Source organism: Choloepus didactylus, chromosome 7 (assembly GCF_015220235.1).
Source record: "Choloepus didactylus isolate mChoDid1 chromosome 7, mChoDid1.pri, whole genome shotgun sequence".
In the NCBI taxonomy this organism is placed as follows: Eukaryota; Metazoa; Chordata; class Mammalia; order Pilosa; family Megalonychidae; genus Choloepus; species Choloepus didactylus.
Window position 1 is genome coordinate 46,150,709 of NC_051313.1, and position 26,761 is coordinate 46,177,469.

The 26,761-nt window shown below is 35.4% G+C and overlaps 1 protein-coding gene across 6 annotated transcripts in view; it reads left to right on the forward strand.

The window, feature by feature from the left end:
• Positions 1 to 26,761, forward strand: part of HACE1 (HECT domain and ankyrin repeat containing E3 ubiquitin protein ligase 1) — a 110,938-nt gene that overhangs the window by 33,789 nt on the left and 50,388 nt on the right. For 3 of the 6 annotated variants that reach the window (XM_037843341.1, XM_037843343.1, XM_037843345.1), the window contains 5 exons: positions 11,946 to 12,028; positions 19,622 to 19,718; positions 20,232 to 20,333; positions 20,914 to 21,020; positions 25,981 to 26,140. In XM_037843341.1, coding sequence (XP_037699269.1) covers positions 11,946 to 12,028; positions 19,622 to 19,718; positions 20,232 to 20,333; positions 20,914 to 21,020; positions 25,981 to 26,140 — 549 coding nt within the window. The remainder of the gene's footprint in view (positions 1 to 11,945; positions 12,029 to 19,621; positions 19,719 to 20,231; positions 20,334 to 20,913; positions 21,021 to 25,980; positions 26,141 to 26,761) is intronic. The other 3 variants (XM_037843342.1, XM_037843344.1, XM_037843346.1) reach the window with 2 other exon arrangements.

Consider the following 26,761-nt stretch of genomic DNA (forward strand, 5'->3'; position numbering starts at 1 on the left):
CAAGAGTTTTGTGTATTTATTTAGTAAATGTTCAGAGACCATTATTCCTCCTCCTGAGTTTTACTAATTTCAATGTTATTTTACCATTTGTACACACATAAATAGCTTTTAAATAATCTAAAACATTTGCTATTTTATAATACTTTTGAAGAGTGTATACAGATTCATGAAACTCTCAGGTTATTAAGGACAGACAGCAAATATCTCATTGCAGTTTTCTGTAGCTTTTTGTCTGTCACGATCTTTCATGCTAATATATGTGTGTATTGTTAACAAGAAAGTACTTTGTTATTGTGGTTAGACTTTTTGCTTTACTATTGGAATATTGTCACTCTGTATTATCTAGGAATGAGAATCCAATTTAAGCACTACCCTAGATCCAATTAAGGTCTAGTAAGGGACCCGGGAGGGCTCACCTTCCCAACAGAGCCCAGTAGGAACTGCCATAGTAGTAATTGGGCAGGTTGGATAAATGGTAGTGGCTTTGTGCCCCCACTACACCACCAGTAGATCTGCTTCCTTCCCTTACCACCTGCTGCGCTGCAGGCTGCTAATTATCTAGGTGAGTCCATTTTAGGTCCCTGCTGTATTCGAATTCTCTTTACTTCCCCCATCCAGAAAACTAACTAAAGGGTTTGTTTTTTTAAACTGTGATTTAGGTTATCTGTGACATTCATGCTGCTTCTTGTATTATGCCATTTAACCAATAATTGACTAGATTCTGCATTATCCCTTCCTTTCTTGGTTCATAGCTTTTTACAAAAATCAGCAAACAAGCGTCTTTTTTTTTTTTTTTTTTTTTTTAAATAATAAAGACCAGTGACTTTTCGTTTGTTTCTGTGCTACAAGGCCACTTTTTATTCATCACATTCAAATTCCTTTACACATTTTTATTGTTACTCTAAGGGAAGTGGGTCTCCCCCACCTCCTTCCTTGGTCTTCAAGCAACATTTTATTTGCAGTTGAAGCTACTGAAAGTTTTTCTTTCTTTTTTTATTATATAACTGTTTCTTTTAATTGTGCTTATTTTGAGGATCTTAACTGGGATAATTTTCTTAAAACAGAAAAGCAGAAAGATTTCTGAATGGAAAAGAAAATGTAGAGCATATTATTTCCACTTCTTAATCAAGCGTTTTCCTCTTTTAAGAATAGAAAGGGTTTTTAATGTCTTTTGGGATATTCCTATATACAAGGATATTTTAGGAACATATGGAAGTTCCTATATTTTCTTACTATGATTTGCCTGAAGTTTGCCTCACCACTTTGTTGAGGAGTAATATGTCAGTCAAATGACTGAATTGTTTTTCTACCATAAGTTCTAAAGTATAAAATAAAAGTATAAAAGCATAAAAGTAAATGGTTTTTAGGAATGGCATTCTTTTAAAACTACACACAAATGACTAGGCATTTGGACTTGACTCTCAAAATAGTTATTTAGTAGAGAATCTATGATTGATGTAACTTATGAAGATATGACAATTTAGCTATAATATTATATTTAGTAATCAATAAAATTGGAATTCCTCCTTTTTGGTAAATAGCATAGTGGTTGTGGACATGGGCTTAGGTTTTAATTTCTACTCCACTGTTTGTGTGTTGGGGTAGGTCTCTTTGAGACTCATTTTCCTCCTTATAAAGGTAGAAGTAATAGCAGCTTCTTCACAGGATGCATTAAATGAGATGATACTTGTAAAATGCTTTTTAGCACATTGTCTGATACATATTAAGGATACTCATGTTACTGTATCATAATATAATTCTAATAGTTATATAATTTATATTAATGCAAATTATGTATTATTAATAATTACTTTTAGCTTCCTTCTGGATTGCCACATTTTCATTGCATGTTAATCATTGTGATTGTTAATTTCATGTGCCAGCTTGGCTAGGTTGTGGTGGTCAGTTGTTTGGTCAACGAAACCCTGGCCTGATTGTTATTTGAAGATATTTCAAGGATTTGAATCGTTAGTTCACTGCATCTATGGCTGATTACATCTATAGTTAATAAAGGATATTGCCTTCAGCAATGAGAGAAGTCTTATCCAATCAGTTGAAGCCCTTAAAAGGAGAACTGGTGATTTAAGAAGTCAGGAAGAATTTCTATCTGTACTTTAGCCAGCCAGTTTCGCCTGGGGAATTAATTGAAACCTTCATTGGTGTTCGTTCCCAACTTGTGACCTGCCCTACAGAACTTGTTCTTGCAAATCCCCACTGTCTCAATTCCTATAACAAATACCATAATATTTACATATATGTGTGTGTGTGTGTGTACGTTTACCGTGTCAGTTCTGTATCTCTAGAGAACCCTAATACAGATTTTGGTAACAGGCATGGTTCTTGAGAAACATAATCTTAAGGATGAGATTTCTGAATTGATTCTGGGGTTTTTGGAATTGGTTCTCTAATGTGATTAGATTAAAAGCCGCTAATGACATTATTTCCAATGATCCAGGTGGCACTGAAAGTCCGTGGCGTGAATTGGTGATAGAGATAAAGTGTCACCATAGGACATGGCTACTCAAATGCTTTTAAGAGGCAAGGTTCTCAGTGACAGTGTGTTTGAAACCTTAATGGAGTTTTGTGGAGTTAAATTGTATAATGATATTGGCTGGTTCTTCCTGAGTATATTGGATATAGTTGTTAAAGAAAGGGATGAGCTCAAGGCTTCGATTTCCCAGCTGAAGTGCCACCTGAAGGACACAAAAATTTGTGTGTCCTGAAGAAACTCTTTATTTGTTGTAGCCACAGACTTGAGATTTCTGAAAACCATGCCTGGAATCTCATTGTGTAAGTGATTGAATTACAAAGTGAATTGAATTCTTAGCTTTGTAGGAGTCTGCTGTTAAAAATGAGGGCATTGACGGGAAAGGAATGGGATCCCTGAAAATTAGAATGGGGACATATGGGTTGATAATGATGATGGGAATGTTGAAACCCTAGATTCTCCCTATCTTTGCCAGATAAACCTGTAAGGGTCTGTCCTGAGAAATCAGCTACCTGACCTCCTGTCTGCCCTGAGAAAAAAGCCATTTCACATCTACCTGAAGAGATTAACTCTGTTATGCCTGGTAAACTTTTGCCTCTCCTGAGGAAACAAACCTTATACCTCTGTTTGAAGAGATTAATCCTATTTCACCAGATGAAACTAATGGAATATCCTGAGGTGGCATGCAGGGCACTGCCAATTCCTCTCATGACCCACCCCTACCACCCCTCTTTTCTTCAGACCTATAATTAGACTGAAGACTCAACAGGCACCAAAAGATGGGGTACAAAGTATGACCCATGAGGAGGTGAGCTATGCTGCAAAAGAACTGCAAGATTTTTCCAATTTATATGGACAAAAATCAGGGAAATATGTTTGGGAATGGATATTAAGGGTGTGTGATAATGTTGGAAGGTACATAAAGTTGAATGAGGCTGAATTTACTGATACAGATCCACTAAGCAGAGATTTTGAATACAGTGTTGTAGCTTGAGGGGTTAGAAAGGCACTAACAGTTTGGATGGTTGGCTGAAACATGGAACAAAAGGTGGCCTATGTTACCTGAAATCAAAATGCAGGATGAGGTGGTGTGGGTACTGTAATGGACAGTAGAGTCAAAGCAGTAATCAGATTTGACTCGCAGAGATCTATGGCATTGGCTAGTTGATTATGTGGTACCTAGAAGTGAAATAGATGGGCAGCCTAGTAAATTCTTATTTAATCTGTATAGGCAGAAGAGTTCTAGGTTAAGTGAATAAAAGTCTAACTTGAATCACAAAAACAGGGAGTCGTGGCTCCTTAATCAATACTCAGACTTGAGACAGTTTACAGGTCCAGAACACTTGGAATGAATGGAAGGCTGGGTTCTCTTAGGGCAGGACCCTCCTATACTGCCAAAAATTTATGCTGCATATCTTCCTCTCAGCCTTCCCCAAAGGAACCTATGGCCTTTTACCAGGGTGACTGCCTTGGGGAAAAGGAAATGATTGCACATTTTAGAGATTGTTAGACACCAGCTTGGAATCAACATTAATTCCAGCAGACCCAAAATGTTACTGTGGTCCACCATTCATAATAGGGGTTTATGGAGGTCAGGTTATCAATGGAGTTTTAGCTCATGCCCATCTCACAGTGGGTCCAGGATCCCTGAACCCATTCTGTGGTTATTTCCTTGGTTCCAGAATGCATATTTGGAATAGACATACTTGGCAACTGACAGAAACCCCACATTGGTTCTCTGACTTGTGTAGTGAGGGCTGTCGTGGTAGGAAAGGACAAGTGGATGCCTGTAGAACTGCCCTTATATGGCAGAATGGTAAATCAAGAGCAATACCACATTCCTGGAGGGATTGCAGAGTTTAATGCCACCATCAAGGACTTGAAGGATGCAGGGGTGGTGATTCCTCCCACATCCCCATTCAACGCTCCTATTTGGCCTGTGCAGAAAATAGACGGATCTTAGAAGATGACAGCAGATGAACATAAACTTAACCAGGTGGTGACTATAATTGCAGTTGCCGTTCCAGATGTGGTATCTTTGCTTCAGCAAATCAACCCATCCCCTGGTATGTAGCTGTTGATCTGACAAGTGCTTTTTTCTTGATACCTATTAGTAAAGACCACCAGGCAGTTTGCTTTCAGTTGGCAAGGCCAGCAATACACCTTCACTATTCTACCTCAAGGGTATACCCCTTCTCCAGCCCTATATGGTAATCTAGTCTGTAGGGACCTTGATCATCTGTCCCTTCCACAGGACATCAGACTGTTCCACTATATTGATGATATTATGCTGATTGGCCCTGGAAAGCAAGAATAGCAACTACTCTAGATTTACTGGTAAGGTATTTGCATGTCAGAGGATGGGAGAGAAATTCAACAAAACTTCAGGGGCCTCCCACCTCAGTTAAATTTCTAGGTATCCAGTGGTGTGGGACATGTCAAGATATCCCTTCTAAGGTGAAGGGTAAGCTGTTGCATTGGTCCCTCCTACAACCAAAAAAAGGGGCACAGTGCCTGGTTGGCCTATTTGGATTTGGGAGGCAACATATGCCTCATTTGGGTGTGCTACTCTGGCCCATTTACTGAGTGACCTCAAAAGCTGTAGTTTCAAGTGGGTACTGGAGCAGGAGGAGGTTCTGTCATGGGTCTGTGCTGCCTTGCAAGCTGCTTTGCCACTTGGTCCATTTGGTGGTTAATAGAGGTGCTGTTTGCTGTCTTTGAGGCCTCTGCAGGAGAATTACAGCACAGACCCTTAGATGTTGGAGCAAAGGCCTACCATCTTTTGCATATAACTACTCTTCTTTGGAGAAATACTTTTGGCCTGCTGTTGGCCTTAGTAGAGACTGAATGCTTAATCATGGGCCACCAAGTTACCATAAGACTGGAGTTGCTCACCAAGCCATAAAGTTGAACATGCACAGCAGCACTCTAATAGTCAAATGAAAGTGGTATATAGGCAGTCATGCTTGAGCAGGTCTTGAAGGCACAAGTAAGTTACATGTGGAAATGGCCCAAATGACCATGGTCCACACTTCTGCTACATTACCTTCTCTTTTCCTTCTTACAGCTATGGCCTCTTGGAGAGTTCTTTATTAGCTGAAGAAGAGAAAACTTGGGCCTGGTTTACAGGTGGTTCTGGGTGATATTCAGGTATTACCTGAAAGTGGACAGCTGAAGCACTACAGCCCGTTTCTGGGACATTCCTGAAGGACAGCGGTGAAGGGGAATCATCTCAGTGGTCAGAATTTCAAACAGTGCACCTGATTGTTTATTTTGCTTGATAGGAGAAATGACTGGAGGTGCATTTGTATACTGATTCATGGGCTGTGGCCAGTGGTTTGGCTGGATGGTCAGGGACTTGGAAGGAACATGATTTTTTCCCTGGCATCCTGTTCTTTTGTTCATGGATATAATATCTTCTGTTTTTTTTTCTCTGAGATCAATTACTTTTCTAATTTTTTTTGCCCTCCCCCGCCCCGTTTTTCTACTCGTCCATCCATATACTGGATAAAGGGGAGTGTGAGCCACATGGCTTCCCCAGTTACATTGTCACCCCTCGTAAGCTACATTTTTATACAGTCATCTTCGAGATTCAGGGGTTCTGGGTAGTGGTTTGATAGTTTCAGGTATTTTCTGCTAGCTATTCCAATTCTTTAGAACCTAAAAAGGGTTATCTATACTGTGTGTAAGAGTGCCCACCAGAGTGACCTCTTGGCTCCTTTTGGAATCTCTCTGCCACTGAAGCTTATTTCATTTCCTTTCACATCCCCCTTTTGGTCAAGAAGATGTTCTCCATCCCACAATGCCGGGTCTGCATTCCTCCCTGGGAGTCATATTCCACGTTGCCAGGGAGATTTACTCCCCTGGGTGTCAGATCCCACATAGGGGGGAGGGCAGTGATTTCACCTGCCAAGTTGGCTTAGCTAGAGAGAGAGGGCCACATCTGAGCAGTAGAGGCATTCAGGAGGCGACACTTAGGCACAATTATAAGCAGGCCTAGCCTCTTCTTTGCAGCAACAGTCTTTCCAAGGGCAAGTCCTGTGGTAGAGGGCTCAGCCCATCAAACCACCAGTCCCCTAAGTGTGAGCACATCAGCAGCCTTCAAGGAGGGGAAGCCCAACACCCCTGAATTCTCCACCAGCTCCTCAGAGGGGCTCTGCATATTTTTTTCATTTTTTTTTTAATTAACTTTTTAAAAAAAATTAACTATTAACTATGTAAAAAAAAATAAAAAAAAACATAGAATAAAAAGACATTTCAAACAAACCATAACAAGGGAGTAAGAAAAAGACAACTAATCTAAAATAACTACTTTACTTCCAACATGTTCCTACTCTACCCCAAGAAAATAAACTAATATAGCAGCATTTCTGTGAACTTGTTCCCACCATACCCACCAGAGATTAACAAACCATAGTCATTCCTAGGCTTTCCCGGAATGTTAAATTTACCCACAATAGCTTATCTGTTCTTATTGGGTTATCGTTCCCCCTTCATTAATTGCTCTCTATTGCTAGTTCCCCTACATCCTATATTATAAACCATTTATTTTACATTTTTCAATGTTCACATTAGTGGTAGCATATAATATTTCTCTTTTTGTGCCTGGCTTATTTCACTCAGCATATGTCTTCAGGGTTTATCCATGTTGTCGTATGTTTCACGACATCAGTCCTTCTTTCTGCCATGTAGTATTCCATTGTGTGTATATACTACATTTTATTTATCCATTCATCTGTTGAAGGACATTTGGGTTGTTTCCATCTCTTGGCAATTGTGAATAATGCTGCTGTGAACATTGGCATGCAGATATCTGTTCGTGTCACTGCTTTCAGATCTTCTGTATGCTTCTGTATATGCTGCTGTGAACATTGGCATGCAGATATCTGTTCGTGTCACTGCTTTCAGATCTTCTGTATCTAGTTATCCAACAATGAGTAAGAGTTCTAATATCTCCACATCCTCCAGCGTTTGTAGTTTTTTGTTTGTTTAATGGCAGCCATTCTAATTGGTGTGAAATGGTATCTCATTGTGCTCTTAATTTGTATCTCTCTAATAGCTAGTGAAGCTGAACATTTTTTCATGTGTTTCTTGGCCATTTGTATTTCCTCTTCAGAGAACTGTCTGTTCATATCTTTTGCCCATTTTATAATTGAGCTGTCTGTACTATTGTCATTGAGTTGTAGGATTTCTTTATCTATGCAAGATATCAGTCTTGTCAGATACATGGTTTCCAAAATTTTTTTCTCATTGAGTTGGCTGCCTCTTCAGCTTTTTGACAAATTCCTTTGAGTACAGAAACTTCTAAGCTTGAGGAGTTCCCATTTATCTATTTTTCCTTTGTTGCTTGTGCTTTGGGTGGTAAGGTCTAGGAAGTAGCTGCCTAATACAAGGTCTTGAATATGTTTCCCTACATTATCTTCTAGTAGTTTTATGGTATTGTCCTTTATATTGAGATCTTTGATCCACTTTGAGTTAATTTTTGTGTAGGGTATGAGGTAGGGGTCCTCTTTCATTCTTTTGGATATGGATATCCAACTCTTCCAGCCCCATTTGTTGAAAAGGCTGTTATGTCCCAGTTCAGTGGCTTTTGGGGCCTTATCAAAGATCAGTTGGTCAAAGATCTGGGGATCTATCTCCGAATTCTCAATTTGATTCCATTGATCAATATGTCTATCTTTGTGCCAATACCATGCTGTTTTGACTACTGTGGCTTTATAATAAGCTTCAAAGTCAGGGAGTGTAAGTCCTCCCACGTCATTTTTCTTTTTTAGAGTGTTTTTAGCAATTCAAGGCATCTTCCCTTTCCAAATAAATTTGATAACTAGTTTTCCAAGTCTGCAAAGTAGGTTGTTGGAATTTTGATTGGGATTGTGTTGAATCTGTAGATGAGTTTGGATAGAATTGACATCTTAATGACATTTAGCCTTCCTATCCATGAACATGGAATATTTTTCCATCTTTTAAGGTCCCTTTCTATTTCTTTTAGTAGAGTTATGTTTTCTTTGTATACATCTTTTACATCTTTGGTTAAGTTTATTCCTAGGTACTTGATTTTTTAGTTGCTATTGAAAATGGTATCTTTTTCTTGAGTGTCTCTTCAGTTTGTTCATTTCTAGCATATAGAAAATTACTGACTTATGTGCATTAGTCTTGTATCCCGCTATCTTGCTAAATTTGTTTATTAGCTCTGGTAGCTGTATTGTCTATTTCTCAGGGTTTTCCAGATATAAGATCATATCATCTGCAAATAAGGACAGTTTCATTTCTTCCTTTACAATTTGGATGCCTCATATTTCTTTGTCTTGCCGGATTGCCCTGGCTAGCACTTCTAGCACAATGTTGAATAACAGTGGTGACAGCAGCCATCCTTGTCTTGTTCCTGATCTTAGAGTGTGATGTTGTTTCTTTATAACATTTTCCTTCCAGGATGACTATTTTTCTTCAAGTTAATAATTGGCTTTGCTTAGTTTTCTTTCTATGAATCAGTAATTCTTTCTATATGTTCCTGTAGACTACTCCCAGTGTTATTTTCCACAAAAACAAATAATCTCAGTTTTCATCTTTAAAAAAGCAAAACAAAATGAAAAAACAACTCCGGTTTTTCTTTGTGTTTTTCCTGCATTGGATCGTCAATTTTCTGTATTCCATATCTTCTATTTTGGCTTGTTCCCTTGCTTTGGAGGAGGATACCTTTTAGTAGTTTCTTTAGAAAAGGTGCATTGGAAGCTGTTTTTCTGTTTTTGAAATCTTACTTAGCTAAATGTGTTTTTTATTTATACCCATATATTTATATATTTGAATGATAGTGTTGCTGGCCATAGAATTCTATATTGGAAGTCATTTACCTTACAATTTTGAAGGCATTTCACCTTTTGGGTGCCAGTGTTCCTATTAAGAGGTTTAATGGCAATCTGAATTCTGTTTATCTCTCCAAGCTCTTGTTTTTGTTTTTTGTTTTTGTTTTTTGTCTCCAGTATTGCACATATTCTCCAGAAATTCCACTCTGTGCCTTGTCAAAGGTCTTTTAATTATTTTATTGGGCACTTAGTGGGCCTTTCAATCTGGCAACTATGTCTTTTAGTTCTGGGTACTTTTTGGTATTATTTGAAATTTTTTTTTGATCATTTCTCTTTACTGCTCCACGCCCTTCATTTTCTTTATTCTTAATTTCTGAAGTTATGTCTCCCTGGATGATTGAGCCACTAGTTTTCTTGTATTTCCTGCTTTTTACTTTCTACTTTGAGGAACAATGGGAGTTTGTTAACATTGTTTTTCTAAACGTCCTTGAAGTTTTATTTCTACTATCAGATTTTATATTTCTTATTCTCCAAATGTTTTCCCCCCAGTATTTTGTTCTTGTTCCATGGGTATAATATCCTTGTTTTCCCTGTAAGTATATCGATTACTTTTCTAATTTTTGTTGTTGTTTTCTTTGGATCCCTGTTTTGTCTTTAGTTTTCTGAGTTCCTTTTGTCTGTTTGGTTTAATTTTTGTCATTCAGGTTAGAGACCTGCCTCAGCTGTCTCTTAAATATTGCCTGTCCATTCATGTATAGTGGTGTGGCACTAAATGTCGACGGGAATCCTTGTGTTATATACATGGGCTGGATTTATTGACTTGTTGGTGTCATTGTAGGCTGTAGTTTTTCAGTCTTGGCAGTACTGGTATTTGTAGCTGGATAAAAATATCCAGTGCATTGTAGGATGGTTAGCAGCATCCCTGGCCTCTTTCTGCTAGATACCAATAGCATTCTCCCTCCCCAGTCATGAACATCAAAAAATGTCTCCCGATATTGCCATATGTTCCCTAGGGGGCAAAATCACCCCAGTTGAGAAACACTACTTTAGACTGATTGATTTGAACTGGGCTGTTTCTTTGTTGACTCTGAAATGCCTGTAATGGTAGGAGTCTTCTCTGGTACAAGTTTCCAGAGAGGAAACCTTCAGTATCCTCCTACTTGAGGTTTTCATCCTGTTTGCTGGATTTCTGGGAGCTTAGTGGAATGTTGGGACTGAAAATTTTTACCTATTTTTTTTTTTGTTTTCAGCATGTCTCCTCATCCCTGCCTTTAACTGTATTTCCTGTCTGCTTGTCTACTAATCCAGAGCCACCTAGTCACTTTGTCCAGAGAATAAATCTTCTGTCTTTGAGACTGTTCACGGAGGGATAGTGGCCAGCTGTATGGTTTAGGGGGAAGTGTTCTGGGGGAGGTCCAGTTGTTTATTTTACAGGCTGTCAACTCTTCCTCTTGTTTTCATCTCCACATAACCATCCCTACGTCCAAGCTACTTGGTACTTCCAATTCCTGTGTTTTTTTGTGTTTGTGTTCTGATTGAGAATTTGGTTGCTTGTTAGAATATCCCCTTGCAGGCACTTACGCATCATCTTTTTTTGATCTGCTAAATCAGTTACTGTTCCTCCATTTCCTTCTCATCTTCCAAAAACTTACTGACTTCTCTAGTATGCTGTTGTATTCTTTCCTGTTCTTCCTTATACATTTTATTTCCTATTACCTTACTGCCGTTGTACTAGGTTTAAGAGCAGCAATACAGATGAACACATATTCATTCCAGAAATAGTATTAAACAGTGTAATTCCACAGAACTGTTTATGTTTATCTGTTTTTCTCCTTTTGCAAGAAAAACTCAAATGATGATCATAGGTATAAAACTAGAAAAAAAAATTTTGAAAGGTTTTCAGATGGGCCCTGTACTATCTCTGGTCATCAGATATGTATTCTTAAGATTTTTATTAGCTTGCTTTCTCCTATTAGTTAAATGATTACAGAGCTTAGGGGGCAATGCATATATGTGAATGACTATCAGAGAATAGCATTGGCTATTGTTAATAGCAAAATAACTTCTCAGTTTTTTAACATTTTGTACTTACGCTCTTTGACTCCAGGAAAGTTGGAGTTCGTGCCTATGTTGTGTTTTTAGAGGTAAAAATTTCTTGATTTTTAAATTCAAACATCTAGCGTAGTACTGTCCAGTGCGTTAGCCACTAGCCATATGTGGCTATTTACATTTAAATTAATTAAAATTAAATAAAATTAAAAATTCAGTTACTTAGTTGTAGTAACCAAATTTTAAGTGTTCAGTAGCCACATGTGACTAATGACTACTGTATTACGGCACTGCTTTGCGGCCTTCTCAAGTACACAGTTTATATTGCATTGATAATTCATACACGCTGTATGGTGCAGGAAAGGCTTGGAGAATTTACTAAAAAGTTGAATTTATTTGGTCATTTGTAATTGTCACATGCCCACTCAATTCCCCTTTAAAGCTTCAAGTTGTGGGAACAACTTTCCTTAGAAAAGAGATATTGAGGTATTAATAACTCATTGCTTGTATCTGTTCTATATAGCTATATGGATTAAAATTGAGATAATTGTGTCTTTTTTTTTTTTGACATCCCTGGCTTTACTTTCAATTTTTTCTTTTTCTTTCAGACAGTGCAATGCTTGCTAGACAGTGGTGCTGATATTAATAGGCCAAATGTATCAGGAGCCACTCCATTGTACTTTGCTTGCAGGTATGATATTTTATATTTCAAGATGCTCCCATTAAAGAGTGGTGAATATGTACTGTATTTCTAAACACATACATTTCTGTATATTTTTTAAAGCTCTCTTGTTTCCTGGCAAATAATGTGCTTTTTTTTAAGGTAAAGTGCAGCGTTGTGGTATTTAATGTGTGGAAAAGTATTTTCTATTGTATTTAATTGTCAGTGTTTTTTTTTTTTTTTTCCTATAGGTAGGAGCCTTTGATTTACTTGCTTATCCTAATTTTAGAGTACTTGTTATAAAAAGGCAATTCAGTAATCCCCATAGTTTACTCTATTAAGTAATCGGGTTAGATCCAGTGGGGTAAGCTATTGAAGTATGTCTTGGTCCAGACCCATGTTTTTGCTTTTTCTAGATCTATAACTTAAAAAAAAAAATCTCAAATCTCTTTTGTTAGGTATGAAGTTGTGTATCAAGTTATTTTTGCACTTCTGTCTTGGTTAATTTCCTTCAAGTATATATTTTGTTCATTTATTCATTCATGTGATTAGCAAACATTTAGTTAAATCACTGAGTGTGTGCCGTACACTTTTATAGGCATTAATGATACAGAAATAAACAAACCCCAGACCTCAAGGAGGTAACAATATATAATAATTATACATGCGTATACACACGTATGTGTGTAGTATATAGTTGTATTACTGTGTACATATAGTTTGTAATTAGCAATTCACAGTACATTATCGTGATTCTTCTCTTTGGTTTTTATTCTATTTATTATTTATTTAGGCCCTTAAATTCAGATGTAGAGCTCTCCAGAAAGCACCTCTTTACTGATCCTTTTTCTTGTTTTATATCATTTTACCAAAAGGTGTGTTTTATACTGAAAGACCTGTTTTTCTTCTTATATAGTTTCTTTTTGGATTCTTTGATGTTAACTTTCATCAGACTGATTCAGACATCTATTGAGTGACCTTGTATAAGAGTACAAGGGCTTTTGAATCTCTAGACTTCCTAGATCGTATCTGAATCCAGCCATTTTCCTACATTATACTTATGATTTGGCTGTTTGGCTAGGAAATCAATTCCTTCCACAGTTATGAATAATATCATTGTTTGATTTTCCATAATCATATCCTATTTTGAGGGGTTGTCTCTGGATCAGACCTTTCTTTGAAACTTTGGATTTAAATATCCACCTGCCTGATTTCCATCATCATTTGAAAGTCTCATAGAATAATCTCACTGTTAACATGTCCAAAATACAACTCCTGATTTTCCTCTTCAAACTTTTCCTCTAGTTTTTCTCATCTCAGTCAGTCCTCCCAGTTGTTAAAACCAGAAACCGGGGGATTTTTTTTTTCCTCTCTCTGTCCTTGACCCTCAACTTGGAATTTGTTGGTAAATTCTATAAATTCGTCCTTCAGAATATATTCTGAATCTGTCTGCTTCTCTCCAACTCACTGAACCACCTGAGTCTACTGAGTACTGCAGTACTCCCTTAAATGATCCCCCTGATTCCTCTATTGTTTCCCGCAAATTTCTCCTTTCCTCAGCAGCCAAAGTGATTTTTTAAAAAAAGTAAATTGGTTCTTGACACTTTGTGTTTAAATTCTGTGTTTACAGCTTTAAAGTGCCTCATTGTTGCACTTCAGGTAAAATCCAAATTCTGGCATGGCCTGTGAGACCTGCATGGTCTGACCCCTGCTTAGCTCCCTGTGCTTTAGCCACACTGGTTCTCTTTGTTTTCTCTAAATGCATCTGGTTCTTTCCAGCAGGCTGTATGCTTGCTGTTTGCTTTACCTGAAATGTTCTTCCCCACTTTTTATGTGGCTGACTACTTCTCATTCTTAAGACTCAACCTAACTGTTGCTTTTTTAGGAAGGCTTTTCCTGACTCACCTAAGTAGGCCTCTCCCCAAATCCTCAATCACACCATCATGATTATTTCTTTTATAACACTTTAGATTTGTAATTACATGTTAGTCTGTCTCCCCTATTGGGCTGATAACTCAGTGAAAGCAGGAGTTACGTTTATTTCAGTCATCACTTTACATACAATGCATAGTATAGTGCTTTGTACTTATATGCTTAGTAAATGTTTTTGAATGAATCAATTGCTCTAATTATATGTTTAAAAAATCTTATACAAAATAATGCCATTTAAAAAATAGTTAATAAAATATAGGCATGTTAGAGTTGTGCAGAACTGGGATATTCCAGTAGTTATTCTTAGCATAGGGATATGGTAAAAGGATTTTTTTTTGAAGTACTTTCTGCTAGTGTTATATTCCCATCAGGTTTTAATCTAGCTAACATTAGATCTCTTTGAACAAAGATGGTCAAGCAAATCTGTGATTAGAATTGAAATCAGAAAATAAATTCATCACTGTAAAAGGATGGTAGAAAGGGAACATGGTTTCATTTGCAGGCAGTCTTTTAATTCTTGTGGTATCTAGATATAGATACATGCTAAGAATATAAATTACTTCAAATGTATTGTCTCTGATAAATGAAAGGGAAAAGAATGTGGGAAATAGAACAAGTTAAACCTGCAGACAAATTATAGGACTCAAAGATAACAAGCTTAGCTCTATATAAGTTATTATTTGTTGAGAAGTAATTTGGAAGCATATTACTAGATAGATCTTCGTAAGTCGTATTTAAGAGTCAGCTACTCAAAATATTTTCTTTTTATCTTGAATCTTGCAATTTAATTCAGAAGGTACTGAGATATCAGGGAAAGAGCCTAGGTTCAAATCCCAGTCATGATTTTTGACTTTTGAACCTTTATATCTTTGTTTGTGAAATGGAGATGCTGATATCTGCCTCATGGGGCTATCGTGCAGATTAAATGAGATGGCTTATATTAAGTGTCCTGTAGAGTATTGGCACTTAGTAGTTGATAAGTACTCACAAAATCCTAGCATACTCCTCCACTCTCCAGTGATCACAAAGTTATTATATTGTTTTCAGTCAGTTTCATTGCTAGTCAGGGTTTTCTTTTTATGAAATATGATTCTTCTCTTACCATGCAGATCTTTTCTTTTTTCCTTTGTATTTTTGTTCTAATCCTGTTTAATAAGGCAGTGCCTCTGTGAGTGAGTCATTTGCAGCCTGATTTTAAACTAAAATTATGACTGAAAGGGTTTCCCAACCAGATTTCTTCTCTAGGTACTCTGGATACTTTCTTTTTTTAATGTTTTATTTTAAACTAATTTCAAACTTAGAGGACAGCTGCTGCAAAAATACAAACACCACACAGTGAACTCCAATATACCCCCAACCCAGATACCCAAATCCACCAACTTTTAACATTTTGCCACATTTGTACACTGAATTATTTTGAACCAGTTTTTTTTAATAGTGAAATATACATTTTTGTTTGAGCAAAAAAATGTACTTTTAAGAATACACAGAAAAAAAAAAAAAAACTTGTAGCAGGAATATTCCAGATCTTTTCTCCTAGGGAAAAGTATATACAATGTGTGGGTGTATTTCAATTGAACTGATTTGGTGTACAACAAATTCAGCACACCTGTGCAGGCAATGAATCACATGACTTGTTTGATAAAAGTATAGTCTGTATTGCTTTGTTTCTTAACAGTGATGATGTCAGCTCTTCTTTCTAAAGAATCACACACTGACTTATATACTGGGTCTGTGATGTACATGCACACGCTCATGCTTGCAAGGGAGAGAAGTTCTTGAATGCCACACCCACGCCTGCTGTCCTGATCCAGGGTCTCTCATGAGGACTGAGATCAAGATGTCAGCAAGGGCTGCAGTCATCTGAAGGTTTATTTCCAAGTGGCTCATGGCTGGCAAGTTAATGGTGGTTTTTTGGTGGGAGGCCTCTCTCCACAGGACTGCTGGAGTGTTCTCATGAAATGATGGCTGGCTTCTTCCAAAGCAAATGACCAGAAAGAGAGAGAAAGAGACCCAAGTAAAAGCTATCTTCTTTATGACTGGCCTCAGAAACCACACAGTATCACTTCTACAACGTTCTGTGTATTAAAAGCAAGGCACAAAGTCTGCCCTACATTCAAGGGGTAGGGAACTAGGCTCTATCTTCTGAAGGAAAAAGTATCAAAGAAATACAGCATATTTCAAAACCTCCACAGTGCTCAATAAACTATTAGCTATCTAAACATATTGATGGGGGGGGGCACTAAGGCAAACTTTCTAAATGACAGTATATTTGAACCAGTTTTTAAAATTCCGATTGCTTTGTTCAGTGAAAAGTTGAGCGAAGTGTCACATATGTTTCTTGAAATGGAGCTGTTCCACTGACAAGGAATGAAACTCTCCCAGATTTTGTTTTCTGGTCCAGGTCATATTTTCTAATTCCACATTAATATGCTGTCTTGGATAGCATCAAAAATCTTGGTGAATTACATTTGTCCCTCTGTTTACTGCTTCTTTTCTAGAAGATTAGAATAGTTTGATAGAATCCATTTGGGCTGTTGCCTAGTCTGCTGATAAATCTTTTGATATTATCCACTGTTTTAAGTGCACAAGACATTATAACTCAATAGCTTTCTTTCATGTAAAATCCAGGTACACATTGATTTTTTTTTGCCCCCTGCCATATTTAGGCACCTCTGTTTTTTAGGTCTTTTATATGGCTTCTTTACAAATACTTTAGGTCCTTAAATGATTACATTGGTTTTACATTCAGTTTTAATGCCCCCCATTCCCTTGTCTGAGTTCTTCAAGTAAAGTTTTGAATGTATAATGATTTTCAAGTATATTCTGTATCTGCTGATGACTTTTATTTAATATTAGGAAAAGCAAGTTTTTGTGGGAGTTTTAGAGGTCTCTAATAGAGTCATAAAGGGGTAATACTCTGAACATAGAGGTGTAGCTCCTTTGGAGTAGAAAATGAGAATCAAAGTAGCAACATAAAACAACTCCTAGACTCAAAATCATACACTTTTAGAACAGGAAAAGACCTTTAGAAAATAAGTTATTTTTGCTTTATAAGCAGTTCTAAAAAAATATTGCAATTATATGTAGTATATATACTTCAGCCAAGTTCTCAAATTCATAAGGCTGAAAGAGGCTTAAGTTAAGAGACTGAAAGTGCTTGGGAAATCAGTTCTTAGTGCTTTAGGAACCGCTACAGGTTCCTTAGGAGTTAAATCTTTGGCAACATCTTAGTTTCTGTAAAATGCATTGGCATGTCCTTGAAGAGAGTGTTATTTCAATCTAAAAAAAAGAACTTAATCTATTCACTGAGTAGATTAACCATTTTGCAGTTATTTGAACTGAAAAATCTTTATGCAACTCTGAGCAATTGGCATAGGGTAATACTAATCCATTTTAGTATTACAGTGGAGGCACTTGAATCCCTAATGGGGTTATGTGAATTTTGTGTATTAGCTGTAGTTTCTTTCTTTTTTTAAAAATTATTATTCCTTTTCATTTATATTTATTTTTAAAATTGTGATACATAAATATAAAACAAAATTTCCATTTTAGCCATTTTTTAAGTGTACACTTCATTGGTATTATAGTCACAATGTTGTGCTGCCATCAAAAACAGTCCAATGCCAAGAATTTTTCATTACCCCATTTCTGTACCCAATAAGTGAGATAGCTGTGGTTTCTTACTTTTAATCTATTTTTTGAAATGAAATGTCACCTGATAATAAATAGAATTCTCATGTAGTTTTAGAAATTATGCCAGCTTTCTAAAAATGTCATTTATAGTGGCATTTCTTTTTCTTCATGCTAATTGCCTTTTTGCTTGTAATAGCACAAAATTAGTATTTCAAGGGTTTTTTTTTTTTTTGTTTTAACCACGTATATTGAGCAGTGTCCCACTTTTACATGGTGATCTTATCTGTTCGTTCTGTGTGATTCCCATTTTATTGTTCTCATAGCACTTATCCCCTGTGCCTTGTGCCATAGTGATTACTGTCAGACCTCTGTTGAGTACTAAACAGCTTATTCTTTGGGGGGGTAACTCGGTGTTTATTCATCTTGGTGGTGTAGCATAATATAGAAGAAGGATTTTGGAATCAGACCAGTCTGTCTTCAAATACTGCTTTCCCTTCTAATAGTTGATCTTGAGGTACTTCATTTTCCTCTTCAGCTGTGGATTTCTCAACTGAAAAATTGCGTGAATACCTATTTTATAACAATATCAAAATTAAGTGAGACTCTCTGGACAAAGGACTGAGCGTAATGTGTGTCACCTAGTGAGTCTCAAATAAATTGTATTTTAGGTCTCTTCACCTTTTTGTTTACTTATTTTTCAAATGAATGGTATCTAAAGTTAAAGCCTATAACAGAATCCAACAAATATATTGAATGCGTGCTATGAGCAAACTTACCATGCTTGGTGCTTTGGAAGAAGTCTATTCTCAAGAAGTTTACAGTTTTATTGGAAAGAATGGACACATGGACATTAAATAGCTGTGAAGTCTCAAGAGAATGATGTACCTATGGTGTCTTCTACATAATTAATTTGGCATCAGATTTATAGTAGGGTACTATTTTTAAAATTGTTTTATTTCAATTGATTATAAATCATACTTCAGATTGTGACATTTTGTGAAAGAGAATTTTTTTAAAATAAATTTCTGAACAGTTTGTATAGCCTTCCTCTGTGTTTAATTACATATCTTTTTTGGTAATGCTGTTGTGGAAAGAATTTTGATCTAAAATCCCAGAGATCTGAGTTCTGGTTCCACCTCTGCTTGGATTAGTAGTTTTTCTCTTCTACAAAATAAAATTTTTGGATTAGATTGTGTTCCAGACTATATGACTTCTTGGGTATTTCTTAAAATCAGCCTTAAACTTCATGGTCCCTGGGTTAGGAATTTATTTTTTATTGCCTGTATCTAGGGTCATATTAGCTCATTGAATGACCAAACCTAAAGTCTAGTAGTTGCTATCCTGAAAGTAGCTTAGCGTAGCTGAAAGAGTGATAGTCATTATCTAATTTCACTTCTTCTGGAAAAAGAAAACCAGAGAGAATGAGGCAGATGGAAAAGAGAATTGTTCTTTCTAGACCAGACTGAATAGCTGCCAGCAGAAGCCAAATTGAGTGGGTGTTGCTCAAGCATGTTGATAAAGTGAAGGTTGGAAGTGAGATAGTATTTTTGGTTGATTATGCCCGCCCACTCCTTGGGTTTATGGATGAACCAATAAAGGAGCTAAATTATCACATTTTAAAACAAACATAAATGTTTACCAAGCAAGCAGAAGACAGAATTTTCTTACTTTGAGACTTATCATTTCTCCTTCCTTTTTTTTTTTTTAAACAAAGTATTAAAGTTAAAATCTTCTCTTGTTTTGAGTATTGGGCTTCTTTTGGGCTAAGACTTCTGGAGGTTTGGATGTGTGTGATAAAGGCTAGAGTTGAGAAAGGGATCACAAAGTGAGTGGAAGGAAAAAAAGGTCTTGCTGTTCTTGTCTAATGATGAAATTATGACCTAATATTTGGGAAACTTTTTTCCCAGTAGCTCTGAGGATATAATTGATTGTTTTCTCTTGATTTATTTTTTTGCTGTTAATCTTCTGTTGATTCTTTTTAGCCGTTTATAATTCATAGAGAAAGATTTTAAGTTAAAAAGATTATGTTTTTAACTTGGTTCTGTCTCTGTATAGTCATGGTCAGAGAGACACAGCACAGATTCTTCTATTACGAGGAGCCAAATATCTGCCAGATAAAAATGGAGTAACCCCTCTGGATTTATGTGTACAGGTATGTTTTTAAAATTATTTTTAGTTTTTATTTATTTTTTAACAGTTTTATCCACACACCATGCAACTCATCCTAAGTGTACAATCAGTGGCTCCTGGTATAATCACATAGTTATGCATTCACCATCACAATCCATACGAGAACATTCCCATTTCTTCAGAAAAGAAAAAAGCAAAGAATTTCATACCCCTTCCTTATATTTCTCTATTACTGACATTTAGTCCTGGTATAGAGTTTTTGTTACGATCAGTGAAAGAATATTACAATGTTACTGTTCACCTTAGACGTTAATTTGCATTAATTGTATTTTTTCCCATATAGCACCCCTTTATTAACAAGAATGTTTTTGAGGTTTATTTTTAATCTCCTAACTTTATGATAGAAACTGAGACTGGTAAAATCACTTTTTTCTTAAATGAGAGGCTAGATGTGAATATTTTTAGCCTGTGAAGAACACGATCTTTAAAAGGAACTTTGTTTTTAAACCTAGATAATTTTAAATCTTGTTTTTAGGGTGGGTATGGAGAGACTTGTGAAGTATTAATTCAGTATCACCCTAGGCTTTTCCAGACGATTATTCAGATGACACAGAGTGAAGATCTTCGAGAAAACATGGTAATGTCCTGGTAGCTTATGAATGAACAAACTTTATTCATGCTTAGCATATACGACAATTTATAAATGTGTTTAGTAATTTTATTTATCGTTAGATGTTTAATATTTTGAATTTGGTTATCTACATTATAGGATAAGTTTGAATTATATGATAGTTAATAAACTGTGTGAATATTTGGCCCTATGAATATTCTTTCCTCTGGCGTCTTTGATCACTTCTTAAAATAATTAGAAAATTCCCAATGGGTAGAGGAAAAAATGTGGGGAAGAATATCTTGCTCTGATTGATAACAGCTGGTTTAAAATTCTCTTAAATTTTAGATGTTTGGAATTAAATTTCCATTAAATACACTTGGTAAGTTCTGTTCTATTTATGTATTTTATTGGTTTTTACTGGGTGATTTGGAACAAAGACTTATCTCTGTGTTAGCTTTTGAATTTATGCAAGGTAAAATAACTATAGAAGACTTGATTTAAGCTAATTGGCTTTAGGTTACTTATTAAAGTAAAATTACTTAATTTTTTGATGAATTTAATGGATTATCTTATAATGACCTTTTTTTAATTTGCAAAAATTTAGTTACGGCAAGTTCTGGAGCATTTGTCTCAGCAAAGTGAAAGCCAATACTTAAAGATTCTAACAAGTCTTGCTGAAGTTGCTACAACAAATGGTCATAAACTGCTTAGGTACGTATTTCAAAATATAAGAATGATAGCATCTGTTAGTGTCTGTTGGCTTCATCTCCTTGTAGGTTTTTCTGGGAATGGGTGTATTCTGTTGGGTACCTTTTTTTTTTTTTTTTAAATCCATTTGATATATATACATAACAGTGATAACTTCAAAGTACGATTTAACAAGTAGTTAGCTAACTTCAAAGAATGTCATGGGTCACGGTTCCACAACTTCAGCTATTTCCATTATTGCAAAATATAACATACATACAGAAAGGTGGTAACTTTAGATGTACAGCTCAACAAGCAGGTAAGATAGGTAATTTCAAAAATTGTTATGGGTTACAGTTCCGCAGTTTCAGTTCTTTCCTGATTATGAAGTATATATAGGGTTTATACAGAAAGGTGAAGACTTTCAAAGCATGATTCAACGATTACCTATGGAGCAAATTTCAAAGGATATTGTAGGTTACAGTTCCACCATGTCATTTACCTCCTTCCAGCTATTCTTAACACCCCAGCTTCTAAAATATATATATATATGTTTATATAAAGTTTCAGTATTCATACACCTTTGTTAAATCTTGTTTGTTGCTACTCCTTCCTCTCAATCTCTTTCTCTATCTTCAAGGGTATCTAGGCAGTGAGCACCCTAACTTATTCATATTGAAAGGGGGTGTCAACAGTATGGGGAAGGGGGCTGCATCTGGTTGTTGTTCTTAAAGAGGCTGTTGCCTCTGGGTTTTAGGACTTGTCTGGCATAGGAACGCTCTGGTGGTCTTAAGTTTCTGAGACATAAAACTAAGTGAGTGAATCTTTTGTAGAATCCCAGGTAGGGACCTAGGTATTTGGGGACTACTTTTGCTAAGGGCATGGCATGCTGTGGCCATTCCGGATGTCTAGCTGGAGCTTGCATAAGAGAAACCTCCAGGATAGACTGTCAACTCTGTATGGGATTTCTCAGCCACTGTAACCTCAGCTTATTACCTTTCTTTTTCCCCCTTTTGGTCAAGTAGGCATTTTCAATCCATTTGTTGGGTACCTTTTGTCAGTGGTAAGATGTTATAAAAATTTGCTGACTTACTGTCATTTGTTTTGTGTAAAAGTATTAGAGCAATCAACTATTTAATAAAGAGCTTAATTTTTTTTATAGAGACATTACTTAAGTGTATTTGGGCATATGTGTCTAGAATTTTATAAAATTATTGCTTAGACTAGATGTAAGTAAAATGGACATGAAGAAAAATCAAGAAAGTCATTCAGGAATCTTTATCACTAATTTATAAAACTGGTACAGGCTGCCGTTTAACTTTCATTATACCTTTAAGATTCCTTACAAAATTTTCTCCCGGAATTGTCCACCTCAGTTCAGTTCTTAATTCCTTCGAAAAGATTCTGTGGCTTCAGTGGCTTATCACTAAGTCCTAGAGTTAGCGCATTTCTATTACTTGTATTTATATGATAGCATTTTCCTGCAGCTATAATTTTTTTATGTTAATCACCACAATCACCATTCTTAGGAATAAGCAGCCATTGAAGATGGTTAATGTGTTACTATTTCTTTAAAAATTTGACCCACCCCTAGATTTCTGTGCTTTCCCCTTTGTAGTTGTTGTGAGTGTGAGTGTATGTTTGTGTAACTCTATTTTAACTGGTTACTTCTACTCTTTTCCTATGTTGACAGTGTTAAAATAGGTCACAGTCTTCTTCCACCTCTTAGGTTGCAACTGGACGTTCTTCCTCCTAACACCATTCCTCTTTCATAAATCAGTTGCATTGCCAAATCCCTTAAGTTGGTCCTTTTTCTAGCCTTCCTTCCTTTCATATACTTTAGACCAGAATCACACAGTAGAGATTATTATTATTGTTGTTGTTCTTGTTGTTATGCACATGAAAAATAGTAGAGATGGTTATTATTTTATTACTCCCATAATACTAACCTGTTTTCCTACGTTAGACCCTAGTTAAAAAAAAATGTGAAAACTTACTTGATTTCTGTTTTCACATCTTGTCTTATCATCTGCTCTTCCACAGTAATAAAAAAGCATTTATGTTTTTATGTATCTGTGTTTTTATTTTAAGTTCACCATTAACAGTTATTAAATGCCAACCATAGACAGGTACCAAGCTAAGGAACAATCAAATACATTATTTCATTTAAACCTCATAGTAACCTTGTGATTTTAGCTATTGTTACCTCCATTTTACATATTTAAAAAAAATGAAGTTAAATAACTTGCTAAGCTGATAAATAGAAAAGCTAGGATTCACATCCCTACTAAGTATAAAGTGTGGATCTTGGGTTCAGATCTAGGTCTTTAAATAGGCAGGGAGGTGAGTGCAATGGGAGAAACAGTAGGAAGAAGGGATCCATGGCCTAAACAAGTTTTCAAACTACTATTGTAAATCATACTGTTTCACCACTTACGGCACTAGGCTTCAAGTGTTTTATGAATGTGTTAATAGTTTGACCATTTTTGGTCAGTAAATACCTCTTTGTGGGGATTGACGGTGAGTATTGGTTATTAGTATCATGTTAGAATTTATTGTAATGAGGTAGAAATACAAATCATTCTCCCCTTCAGTTTACGTTCAGTGATATTTTTGCAGATCATTTGCCTTTTATTCATTTATGTGTATCATTTTCTATTTCTTAACCCACAAAGTGAAGTAGTTTTGGCCACTGATTTTATAGAAATTTTAATTAAGAAAATAACTGATTCAGATATATATTAGTGACAATTGAGATGTTATTTGGCACACTTTTGGAAAAATGGATTGTCACCTGATTCTAGGAATATTTGATAAAGATGATAAGCATTTGCTAAAATCTTTTATGTGTAATGTGTTGGCATTGAAATGATTGAGTTATCTTGCTATCTGTGTAGTTATGATGAAAGGTAAAGTTAGTTACCAACATGCAGATGAACAGAGAAATCACAAATATATGCTAAGTAAGACACAGAATAAGAGTATACTCTTATATAATGAAGGGTAAGTACATTGAAAGGACTTTGAATTAGGAAACTGTTAAACTTTTACATTGGGACATGGTAGTTTGGGGAGAATTTATCATTTTATGATTGACTGGAGGAAAGTGGTGAAGTTTAGATTTCATGATCTTATTACATAATAGAAAAAGATATATCATTGGTTTGAAAGTGAGAAAATAACATTTTGGACAACTGACTCACCTTGGAAGAAATTTCAACTGGGCAAAGTAATATGAAATTATTAGACTATATTAATAAATGATGGTGATATTCAGATTCCATTATTTAAGAAAATACTTAAACCTTAGAATAATATATCTCTTGCAGTGTTCCTTAGATCAGATATTTAAAACAGATATTTGTATATGTGGTAATTTAGTAGAGCAAACTCAAATTAATACCTTTCTCATAGAAGAATTTGAAAGTCATTGTAGTTAACTTTTCCAAGAGCTGTAGAAAATTAGAAGAAGGAAATAGTTCTAGCCAAAGTTCATTTCTGTTTTGTTAGTATTATATTAGCAGTCATGTGATAGCAAAATAGACTTTGTAATGAAGAATGGGTAAAAATGAATGCATGCTAAATTAATGAGTCTGTATACATTTGATTTAAAATTACCTAAAGAAAAAGTTTTCCTAATGTGCTATAGCTGCACTGGTCAGATATGGTACAGATGACAATAGCTATTATATTTTACCCACACTGGTAGATGACAGCTGATTTTCATTTATTATTTTAAAACAATTTAATAATTCTTAAAATGAGGAAACAACATGAATATTGAAGTGAAAATGTCAGGAAATGTTGGTTCAAATGTTACCAAGATAGAAAATGCCCTGTTACTTGCCATCCATCAAACTGGAATATTTAGAAGTAGGCATTTGATATTTCCCACATTATTCAACCTTATTTTTTAATGTTAAAGGATACCTAAAAATATCATATAGGGAGATTTTAATGAATTGGGTAAAATTCACTTAGGGAAAGATAGGGTAAGCTTTTGATAAATTAAATTTAAACAAAGATAACCATGCCATATTGCCCAAAAGTTTATGCAACTCTTTACTCTGCTTTTGTACAACAGTTGTAATACAAGGTAACTGGTGTTAGAGATATCAAAATAAAATTATCCCCAGAACAACAGCAAAAAAAATTTTTAAGGTAAATCATTAGATTCCATACAATTTTAGCATGACTCCTACAATTTCTCTGTGGAAAATTAATGATTGATATTCATGACAATGAACTTTCCAGAGGGGGTTCTGAAGACCTTTTGATTTAGCAAAGAAATTTTATGTTTTCGTCAGTATAATTTAGCGTTAATTGAATTTGAGTCATCTTTTTTTCCATGGTGCATTGTATTTCCTACATTTATGTTATACAGAGAACCTTTTACCTTGATGCAGGTAGTCAATAATTTAAGATTATTGAGTTTGTAAATTTTTTGCATGTCAACAATTGGTTATACTATTGTAAGGAAGGGAGGGGAAATGGGATTATAGGTGGAATGGTGAAAAGTTCAGACTCTTAGTTGAAACAGTTGGGTTGTGGGTTGGCTTAAGAACAGTGAACATTTGTACCATTGGCTCTCTAAAAATGTGCTCAGTTCTAAACAATTTAATTTACAAATACCCTTTTAGAAGTGAAAGTTGGGGATTACCTTGAAGTTGGTATCTCAAGAAACCAACTATTATTCTAAGGGGTGATTTTCTTCATACTTTATACTTTAATCATTGGTTATTCTCTGGTTGCATAAAAATTAGAAATTCATTTGTATGAAATCCAAATAATGTGTCTATGGTAACTTTCTAATAAATAGACTATTCTGTCCCTTGTTATGTTAGGAAAGGAATTTTATTCTGGTTATATTATGAGACAGGTGGTCAATGGAATGAAAATGTTTTAGAATAAGTATTTTAAGATGTAATCTGGTTTACTCCATCTAATCTGTTTGTATTTTTATTTTTTTAATCTTTATTATCAGCCTGTCTAGCAATTATGATGCACAAATGAAAAGTCTTTTAAGGATTGTGAGGATATTTTGTCACGTGTTTCGAATTGGTCCATCCTCCCCCAGTAATGGAATCGATATGGGCTACAATGGGAATAAAACGCCAAGAAGCCAGGTGTTCAAGGTCAGAAAAGTATGTGACGTTGTTAGGAAGATAGACATAAAAGAGGTGAATTTGACAAAGCATGCATTCATTAATCAGAAACCTTATGAACAGGACGTAAGTTTGGTTCATACCTATATCTCTTTTTACATTGAGCACACCTTTCTCCTTTCATCTCTGTTTAATGAACAGCAAGTCTTAATTGGTGAGCTTTCTATATCTTTCTTACAAATAAATTTTAATTCCATTAGGGTAAAGATGTTTAGTGTTCAAATCTAATTTTATTGGATTGCAGGTTTTTTATGTGGTAAAGCCAAGCCACCGTTGTTCATGCTTTTTAAAAAAATTATTTCTCATTAGAAGAAATATTCATTTTTTTTTTAGATTTTATTATTGCATGTGTGAGTGTATATGTGTGTATGTCTGTGCATGTGTTCTTAGAGTAAGATACTTTCATTTACTGGATTTACTTAACATTAGTTCCTGGGATCACTTCAAGGAAGAATCATTAAACTATTTTCTTAAAATGTTTGTATTGCTTCAGTTTTCTCTTCTATATATAAGCACTTGTTGGGGTGAAATCCTTGGAAGAAGAATTCCATGTAAAATTAAAGGCAGTAAACAGAATGAATATGGCTGTAATTACTATCG